A 10,920-nucleotide genomic window follows, 5' to 3' on the forward strand; every position below is an offset into this window, starting at 1 on the left:
GAGTGTTAAATTTGATTTTTTTAGTGCTACCTTCTATGTAGGTCCAATTTTACATGATTTGGTTTTGTTTTTTGAGTGGTGCTGTGTATGTGCTAGAGGGGTTGGTTATGTTTTGTACCATTTGGCTTTTAGCACATTGCTTGTCCCAGTTATTTTTTATTTGTTTTCATCCTTGGCTGCTAATTTCCTTCAGGGGCTGTATTAAAGGAAATTACTTTGGGTTGTCCATCTGAAACCACAGAAACTTCCAGTCTATTTTTGTCATTATTTGTCTTCTTTTTCCTTTTTTTGCTCTCTTCATTTGTAGATTTCTATTCTTTTATCTATTGCCCTTAAATTTATTTTTAGTGCTTTGTAACTTCTTCAACAGCTGTCAGTTACTATTTAATTTCTTCTTTCTACATCGAACATTTCCTTCATCTGCTCTTGTTCTTTTACAGCCCAGAAGTATCCAATGGTTCATTTATTACAAAAAAATGATAACTCATTTAACCAGGAACTATTGAAAAGTATGGTAAAAAGCATTAAAATGAATGATGTCTATGGACCAATGAGTCAGATTTTAGAGACACTCAATAAGTGTCCACATTTTAAAAGACAGAGGTAAGTTATTCCCTTAAACGAACATATTCCTCTAAGCAATCACACCTTATTTGCCTAGTAATTTTTAGACTATATCATGTTTATGTTAATATAAATATTTTTGTAGAGAACATATAAACTATATGGATATTAATATTTTCTTCATGCTTTTTATTTCCTAGGAGTTTATACAGAGAAATACTATTTCTTTCACTTGTGGCACTGGGAAGAGAAAACATTGATATAGGTAATTCAGTATAAAAAATAATATATGACATTTACATGATGCAGTACAATTTTCAGTGTTTTCTATTGGTAGTCTTAATTTGTCCTAATAATAAAAAAATTGTTTCTTTGATTTTTATCTATTGTAAAGGTACTTTGATATTCTGGTAATGGTAGTATTAATAAAGATAAATAATAAAAGTAATGTAGCAAGTACTTTCCATGTATTATCTCATGTAATTCTCCCAAAAATCCTATGAGAAATGGGTACGAGTATCATTTTCATATTGTTGAAAACACTGAAGGTCTCAGGTGAAGTAGCTTAATCTCACATTTCACAATACATAATAGAGCTATATTTTAACCAAACAGTCTTAGTTTTCAATCCAAGGCTTTAAGTAATGTGTCCTATCACTGATAACATGAGGCTTATTCAGAAAGAATGTAAAGTAGTTAAATATATATTTTAGGAGATTTTAAACTTTTTTGATTGGTCATATCCTTCTCCCAATTATTGTTTTTTGTTTGTTTTTTCGAGATGGGAGCTTGCTATGTTGTCTAAACCCCTGGCTCTAGCAATCCTCTTGCCTCGACTTTCTGAGTACTGCGACTATTGGTCTGCACCTCTGCACCTGACTAGCTTAACATCTTAAGTTTCTACTTCCAAATCCTAAGAAAAGAAAGCAAGGAAGAAAAAAGAAGGAAAGAGAAAACATTAGTGGCAGATTTAGTGCTAGATTTAATTTAAATAGCTGTCAGTCATTGAGAGACTCAAGTAGAGTTTTGGCATTCTGTTTGAAAAGTTATAATGTTGCAAATAGTATGATGAAAAGGATAATTGATCCACATAATTCATCTGATAGGAGTGGTTGGTTTCTGAGTTGGGTGCCCTACATAAACCCACTCATTATTTAAAAGAATATATAGTGGGTCATGATTCTCTTAGGTGATTGTACACTAGTCTTAACAAAAACAAATTACTTTTTAGCATCAGCACTTCGTTTAACTTTTAAAAAATATTTTTAGCTATAGCTAACACAGTATATTTATTTTTTTATGTAGTTCTGAGAATTGAACCCAGTGCCCCAAACATGCTAGGCAAGTGTTCTATCATTGAGCCCCAACCCCAGCCCACATCATTTAACTTTTAAAATGCCACAGCCATTGATTAGTGCCATCAGTCTTGATGACGATATATATAATAAGCATATGCACCATTACAAGTAACTTAATCAAATGGAGCATGATGAGAAAGCAAGGGCTCTCCCCTGGTGCTGGCCTTCCATGAGTTCACTAAGGATTGGGTAAAAAAGCAGAAGTTAGCAAGTGAAGAGGGCAGCTGAATGCTACTGTCCCTAATTGGGTGTCTCAAGGGTTTATCAGATGCCATCTAGCCAGAAATGACTGTACCACCAGAGATTGTCAGCCGTCATGCCAGGAGATTATAGAATTTGACAGCAAAGGTATATATGGGTGAAATGGCAAGTATCTTACAGAATGAAATTATTAGATGAGTGTGTTATTTTAAGTGAACATTTTAAGAACAAAGACTCATTTAGTTAGAAATTAATCTGCTTATTTAGAAAATAAGAATGGGAAATTAACTTACATGAAAATGTCCTTAAAAGTTAGCTTTAATTCAACCTATATAGAGATCAATATTTAGTATCATTTAAAAAAAAAAAAAGTATGACCCAGAGAATTATAATCAGGGAACATCCTACTTAGAAGTCACATTAAGTTGCTGATCACTTAACTGAAATAAAGTTGGGAATCTTGAGAGAAATTCTGATAGATATGTAAAAATTATTGAAAATCAAGGAATATTTGAAGGAAGTGTAGTTTATTTAACCTGTAACATTCTTTGTAAGCAAATATTGTATGAATGTGCCAAACTGCCCTTTCTGCTAAAAAGAGAAATAGGATGAATAGGTTCAAATCGCAACCAGGGCACTTTGAGCAGAATGATATGAATGTCTGTTTTTTACATTAATGATTGTGAAACACTGGAGAGTATTAAAAATAAGAAATTTGACAAGTGATTCTAAAGTTCAACTGGAAAACTAATATAGGAATAGGCTAGAATAAATATATAGTAAAGGAAATAATAAGGGAATTGAATGGTATAGAAGAAAATGTCTAATTAACACACAAGAAAAAAGTGATGGAAAAATTAAGATGACATGGGAGAAATAGAAAAATTGCACATATAAATCCTTCTTTTTTTTAAGTTGTAGATGGACACAATAACTTTATTTATTTTTTATGTGGTGCTGAGGATTGAACCCAGTGCCTCACACGTGCTAGGCAAGTGCTATACCATTGAGCCACAACCCAAGCCCCATAAATCCTTCTTTATCAGTAATTTCATTAAATGTAAGTTGACCAAACTCTTCAACTAAAGGGCAGATCTTCTAGAAGAATGAATTTTAGACTGGGTGTTACTTGGGAGGCAATAAAAACATAATCAAACAAAAATAGATTAAATTGGACATCATTAAAATTAAAATCATGGGCTGGGGTTATAGCTCAGTGGTTAAGCACTTGCCTCACATGCTCGAGGCATTGAATTCGATCCTCAGCACCAGATAAAAAAATAAATAAGGTCCTGGGGTTCTGGCTCAGTGGTGGAGCACTTTCCTCATATAGATAAGGCACTGAGTTCAATCCTACAACTACAACAAAATAAAAGTATTTTTAAAAAATTAAAATCATGTGTGCATTAAAGAACAGTATCAGAAAAGTAAAAATATAACCTACAGAATAAGAGAAAATATTTGCATTATATCTGATAAAGGCTTAGTAATCAGTATAAATAAAGAACTTTTAGGGCTGGGGATGTGGCTCAAGCGGTAGCGCGCTCTCCTGGCATGCGTGCGGCCCGGGTTCGATCCTCAGCACCACATACAAAACAAAGATGTTGTGTCCGCCGAGAACTAAAAAATAAATATTAAAAATTCTCTCTCTCTCTCTCTCTCCCTCCCTCTCTCACTCTATCTTTAAAAAAAAAAAAAAACTTTTATAACTTGACATTAAAAACAATCCACTTTAGGGGCTGGAATTGCAGCTCAGTGGTAGAGTGCCTCCCTCACAGGGTAAGGCACCGGGTTGGATCCTCAGCACCACATAAAAAGTAAATAAATAAAAATATTGTGTCCATCTACAACTAGAAAAAATTTTTTTTTAATTTTAAAAAGCAATACACTTTAAAACTTGACTAAGTATTTTAACAGACATTTCTCCAAAGATGTAGGAATGACTAATAAACACAAGAAAAGATGCTTAACATCTTTAGTCATTAGGAAAATGAAAATCAAAACCACAATTACATACCACTTCACATTTTCTAGGATAGCTGTTGTGAGAAAAACAGAAAATAACAAGTATCAGCAAGGATGTGGAGAAACTGGGACCCTCATTTGTTGCTGTGGGAATATAAAATTATGTAGCTACTGTAGAAACAGTTTTTTTTTATTTCTTCAAGATGTTCAACATAGAGTTATGACCTGACAGTTCCATCCTAGATGTATATACTCAAGAGAATTGAAAACATATATTCTTTATAGAAACTTCTACATGAATGTTCATAGCAACATTAAATAAATAATAGCCCCAAAAGTGGAAAAATCCACATATACATCACCTGATGAATGAATAAACAAAATGTAACATAATAAATGATAGAATATTATCTATAAAAAGATATGAGCCAGGTTATAGTGGTGCACACCTGTAATCCCAGCAGCTCAGGAGCCTGAGACAGGAGGATCGAGAGTTCAAAGCCAGCCTCAGCAAAAGCTAGGTGCTAAGCAACTCAGTGAGACCCTGTCTCTAAATAAAATACAAAATAAGACTGGGGATGTGGCTCGGTGGTCAAGTGCCCCTGAGTTCAGTTCCCCAGTACCAAAAAAAAGAAATGAAACGAAATACTGATACATGCTACAACATGGATTAACCTTGAAAACAGACTTAGTAGAAGAAGTCAGACATAAAAGACCATATACTGTATGTACGATTAGGTTTATAATGAAATGTCCAAAATGGACAAATCTGTGGTGATAGAAAGTAGATTAGTGGTTTCCAGGGCCTAGGAGGAGGGGTGGATGGGAAAAGTTTGCTAACTGCTATGAGTTTTCTTTTGGGTGAGATGAAATGATCTAGAATTAGATAATGGTGATTATTGTACAATCCTGTAAATATATCCCAAAAAACTGGCCTTTACACTTAAAATTGGTAAATTGTATGGTGTGTGAATTATATCTCAATTTTTAAAAGGTAATCTGATAATAAAAGGAATATTCAGAAAATGTTATTTAAAGAATCATTAGAGGATTTACCTTTATAGAAGCTCCTGTAATTATAGCAAGGTGATGCTAGCACAGGGAGAGCTAGAAAACTCAATAGGACAGAATAGAGTCTAGAAATAGACAAAAATATCTGTGAGAATATAAGATAAAATCATGATAATATGATAAAATCACTTAGGAAAGGCAGTCAATTATATAGTGTTGAAAGAATCATTCTAGCCACTAGGGAAAGAAGCTGAAACTTGTCAAAATGAGGCAGAGTGTTATTTTAACTCAGCCTTTTAACTATGATGATAAAAAGAATTCCAAGAAAAGATCATTTTTACCATTCCTTTATTCTCTACCCAGTACAAGCCCAGGACGTGTTCAGGTCTTTCCCTAGCCCTCTGCCAAAGGTGATTTCATTGAATGTTCAGAGAAATCTGGACTGCCAAGCTGGAGAGGCTTACTTGCTCATGCAGTTGGCTCTGAACTCAAACCGCCTCTGTGGGCACCATTGTGGTACTGTGTCAGGAGGGGGAAGATGTTCTGTTGTCTGTTGTCTCCCTAAATCAAAAATATGGAACCTGAGTAATACTCAGATTATGCATACCTCATTTGGATCTCTGAAGGGCAGATTTTTCCCCAGTGTGTGTTAAAAATTGGTAAGATAGCATAATTTCTACACAGAAATGTTTAACAGAAACTTCTAAACCCATGTTCTCCCTTTTTCACATGTGAATTGTCCTCTGCACAAGAAGTTCACAGGCCATAGAATAATGTCCTTAATAATAAAGTCACAGTCTACTAGCTCCATCTATTTCCCGTGAGAAATAAAGGGGCAAAAATCATTACATGATGTCAGAAGATACTTGGATTTTTTTCCCAAGGGTATCCCGTAATAGGAAGTTTAGGGCACATAAACCAAAATAAATTCCTGTTGGGGCAGAAAATTAAATGTAAAAATTTAAACCATAAAAGTTAAGAAAATATGGATAATTTTTTTTCTCTATTCTGGTGGGAGAATACCATTACTTATTCTTCCTGTGTTTATTGAGAATGAAAATTAAGGTACAAAAAATTGTATATGGTATTTTGTTTTAAATTTTGTGCTTGGTAAAATTAAAATTGGTCTATGCAATCTAGCTCTAAAATACTATGGACTTTAAGGTCTCCTGGGAGCTCTAGCCTTGAAATTTGTGGTACTTCAGATAGCAGATTGTCCTAGAGATTCCTTGTTAGCACCAAATTCTGTGGTTCTGTAGTATTATGGAAACTTGATTATTGTCTGTTTCAGACGTAAGTTTTTTTATAGCTTTGTTCGTGAATTTTTACAGATGCATTTGACAAAGAATATAAAATGGCATATGATCGTCTCACACCTAGTCAAGTCAAGAGTACACACAACTGTGATAGACCACCAAGTACGGGAGTGATGGAATGTCGAAAAACCTTTGGAGAACCTTATCTATAAGATGTGTGTGTGTGTGTGTGTGTACATTCAGTATATATTGTATAGTTATTGTACAAAGTAATTTCATTTTTAGACTCTAAACATTTTTTCTCCAATTTTTGAGAATGCAATTGTAAATGGTTCAGAAAGTTCAGAGCACTTCTGTACTGAATGTTTTCAGAAGAGGATAGTAACAAATAGGGAGAGAACCACTTTGTTTCCCATTTCTTTTCTCTTTAACTTCCTGTAATAAGTAATTAAGTATTTTTGCAATGACAAAATCTCTTAACAAAATTGGTTGCCATAAAATATGACAACTGTCTTATGATTTCTCTTAGAAGAGACAGAAAAATCATGTATGGAACCTAAACAGAAATGTAAGATTAAAGTATGTTTTGTTTTCATAGACTCTTCAAATGTTTTGACCATGAAGTTGTATTATACATATTTTAAATTGTTTATAGTAAGTTGATATTTTTTTAATTTTTAAATTTAATATAGCAAAGTTAAAATGAATTTAAACTTATGAAGCAAGTGTTTATTTTCCTTGTCTGCTGTTATTTGAAGTATTTAGTACAACTGAAGATCTCTATATGTATATCTATATCTATATCTATATATATATATATATATTTTATTACTTGGGAAAATTAAATTTTAAAATGTTAGTACTAGGTCAGTGTCCTCCTAGGATTGCATATTAGCACCGTAGGCCTGACTACAGTGAGTGTATCCTGGCAAGGATGGTGTACACTGGCCAGACTGACTCATTGAGCAGAGATTCACCAGACCGTGATTCCAAAATCTCTTCTATTGCTGATATATACATACAGGACACAGAGAAAGTGGCTCACAATGCAAATATCAACTTAAATTTTAATATTCTATGTGAAAACTTATATTGGGAAATATGAAAGACAATTGACTATTCCAAATTTTACCTTATTTTAATATCTAAATATTGGAGATGTAAATTGTACTATAAAATATTTATCTGATATATGAATTACTGAGGTATTCTGTTAATACTATATATAAATATTCAAAGTATTTTTTCAACAGTAGAAAAATAATAACCCTCTAAAAATACAGCCAAGTAGAATTTCCCATATTGAGGAACTTAGCTTTTCAACCAGCTTCAGAATCTGAAGTTTGTGGAATCTAAAAATGCGGAAATCAGATAATAATAAATTGACTGTTTAAATACCATGAGTATTAAATTGACTTTTGAAAATATATTTTTAGCCACATTATTTCTAGTATCTTTTTCTTTGGGTAATTTCTGGTAAGGAAAAAGCATCCTTTGGCTGTTAGAATTATTTATAGATTTTTCAATATGTGTGTGTACATATTTGCATAGATTGCCATTAATGAAGGCAGTTTCTAGTCAGTTTTAAAGAAGTAAAATGGATGGTCCTAAATTGGATGTGTAAAGCCAATAGAGTTCATGACACTCTGAAACATCTTGGAGTCCTGAGACTTAGATCAACCACAGAAAAACTACTTTTTGATCTCATGCCATTAGTGAATAGCACCAAGCTGAAACATTTCACAGCTTTTCTACTCTGACAATAATGGAGTTTAAAAATGCAAAACATTAGTTCAATTAGTTTGACACTGAACTTGCTTACTTGAAAAATCTGGTGCTATACATATATCTGCCTTCCTTTCATTGTTGTTTTTGTTTGTTTGCTTGTTTGTTACTGGGATTGAACTCGGGCACTTTACCGCTGAGCCACATTCCTAGCCCTTTTTTATTTTTTATTTTGAGACAGGGCCTGGCTAAGTTGCTTATGGTCTCATTAAATTGCTGAGCCTGACCTCAAATTTTCGATCCTCTTGCTTCAGCCTCTCAGATTGCTGGGATTATAGTGGGATTACAGACGTGTGCCATAATGCCCAGTTGCCTCTCCTTTGTAAATACCACTCCAGTTTTATTCTTCTTTACTATTTAAATCTAAGCTTTACATTCTGTGTGAGTCTTTTGGTTCTTTAAATCATTTGAAAGTTGTCAACTGACACAGATGTTTGATAGAGGAGGCTTTGGCATGGTAGTAAATATCTCTCCAAACAGGATTCTGAGGTTCATTCTCTTCTGGGTTTTGTTGTTTTTATTCTCTTCCAAGAACATTTGCACTGTTGTTTACTTAATACCAACAATATGAAGGAATCATAGTTTATAGATTTCAAATATCTTGACAGAAAGGAGTGAGACAGAACCCATTCTTGATAGTTTACTCATTTGGAAAAGTGAATATAATTTTTATCTCCTCCCCCCCACTCTGATTTTGTTTCTACTTTTAGATAAATTTGTATCTCCCCTACTTTTAATCCCTAGGGATTATTATTGCAGAAAGACAGTTTTTAAAAATAAAACCTAAAACATAAACAGAAAATGGTAAACCCTGCTCCAAAGAATATTAAAATAGGGATCATCCTTTAAAATAACTCTGTACAAAGGTTTTTCGGTTTTCTGTTTGACCATACATTTTAGGGAATCGTGGCCAATCATGTTGGACAGAGATGCCCTTTTACTATGTTATCTCTTATTTTCTTACACTTAGTTTTGTTTATATGTTTAAATTGTGGAAAATAAACCATGCTTTGTGCTTGTATAATCTGTTTATTACCTCCTCTCATTATGTTTGAATGTCACACATTTGTATTTTATATTGTATTTTAGATCTTCAAATTTTTCCTTCTCTTGCCACACAGGGAATTATGCAGCTGTTCATCTTGATTTATCCTTATTCAGACTTTTCTGGAATTTTTTCTTTAAAGCCCTAAAACTGCCAGCTTATTTTGTTATAAGATTTTCTAATCTGTCTCCCCATTTTCATATGTAGAAAATAATCCTGGAAAATGTAGATTAAACGTTTAGGCAGTACATACTTATTTTTACTTTATGCTGATGATTATTATTACACTTTAGTGCAACTAACAAATGTTGGCTGAGTGTATATAGAAATTTTGTGGAAAGAAAACATTTATTTGGTAGTATCCAGTAAGTACTTCAGCTTTATTTTTATTTTTTTCCACTAGAACTTAAGAGCTACTATTAGGTACTTTAAATCAGACAAAAGGGGAAAGAGCAGGCTGCCTCTTTGAGAGGGTCTTTGGCCATCATGCCAGAGTTAGTGTATGCTCTGCCTCTTCCTATTTTGTTAAAGCACTAGACTTTATTTCAGAATTTAGCAGCTGCATACCAAGTTACTTTAATATCCTTAGTACTTTGTACTACCTTCGTTCTCTGGCTTCAAAGAAAGCACATTTGCTGGCTAAATTATTTTTGTTTACAAAGTAGTAGTATACTAACCAACAAGGAATTTTCGTCTCTGATTCCAAAAGTCTGTGTGCTTGTGTTTACACTCCTAAATGGTAATAGACTTCTGATAAAGGTATTATTGCCTTTCCACAATTGCTATTACTTTGGATGGCTCCCTCCTTTTGTATTTAAAATTTTTTCTTATCAAATGTGATACTGTAATAAAAACCATTGGAGCAACTGATAGACTTTTCCATAAATCAAGTCCTCTAGATTTTGTTTTATCACAGCAACAACCTAAAGACCAGAATGTACCTTCTGTTGTATAGACAGTCTTGGCCCAGGATATCCTGCCAGGCCCTGGTGGTACCCTGGGGATGATCAGACCTGCTTATGAGCACTCTCTTTGCATCTTTCATAACAGCCAGTCATAGAACACATTGCAGGCTGAACCTGCAGGGCAACAAAAAAGGAATCAGAGCCAAAGGTATTTATTGGCATTTAAAGTCAATAAAAGTATAGTAACCACCTAAATACATATAATTTTCAAATATCTGGAATAAATTCCTTTTTTATTTACATACAGAATCGTAACCCATTTAATTAGAAAGAATTTCACATTTTTTGAAATCTGGCTCAAACCTGTTGCCAAGACCATCAAGTAAATGCAACCCTAAGGGGAATGAAGAAAGTCATCCATGGCACAGCCATGAGTATCTCAATTGTCTTCCAGTTGAGATACTCATGTGGGAACACTTAAGGCTTTCTAGGCTGAATGAATGACCAAGAATTTGTCCCAGGTAACTATACAGATCATTTGCATATCAAATGAGAGGATCATCTCAATATTTTCTTGACATTTTAAGATGGTACTTTCTTTAAAAGCATGATTTTTATTCAACTGAAGATTTGTAAATGTGTGACAGAAATTTTAATTTCCAAGCATAACAAATTAATCTTTTAGAAGTTACATGAGTTTTCCATCTCCCTGGAATTTTCTTTTTCTCTTACCCGGTGAATTTCTACTCATTTGCCAAGACCCAGATTTCATCTCTTATAACTTAGTTCTGTCATAATGTGAAGTGACCAGAACTTTCTTGGTAGGCAAA

At 33.4% G+C, this 10,920-nt stretch overlaps 1 protein-coding gene across 8 annotated transcripts in view; it reads left to right on the plus strand.

Annotated features, from left to right (window-relative positions):
• The window catches only part of Dennd4a (DENN domain containing 4A), a 134,727-nt gene extending 124,672 nt beyond the window's left edge, over positions 1-10,055 (plus strand). For all 8 annotated transcript variants that reach the window (XM_046426483.2, XM_046426482.2, XM_046426485.2 and 5 more), the window contains 3 exons: positions 441-603; positions 765-829; positions 6,431-10,055. In XM_046426483.2, the coding sequence (XP_046282439.1) occupies positions 441-603; positions 765-829; positions 6,431-6,567 (365 nt within the window). In that variant the 3' untranslated portion in view covers positions 6,568-10,055. The remainder of the gene's footprint in view (positions 1-440; positions 604-764; positions 830-6,430) is intronic.
• Positions 10,056-10,920: the final 865 nt, after the last annotated feature.

Source organism: Marmota monax, unplaced genomic scaffold, assembly GCF_021218885.2.
Source record: "Marmota monax isolate L192 unplaced genomic scaffold, Marmota_monax_Labrador192_F-V1.1 WCK01_AAM20220418_F8-fsc00078, whole genome shotgun sequence".
Taxonomy (NCBI): Eukaryota; Metazoa; Chordata; class Mammalia; order Rodentia; family Sciuridae; genus Marmota; species Marmota monax.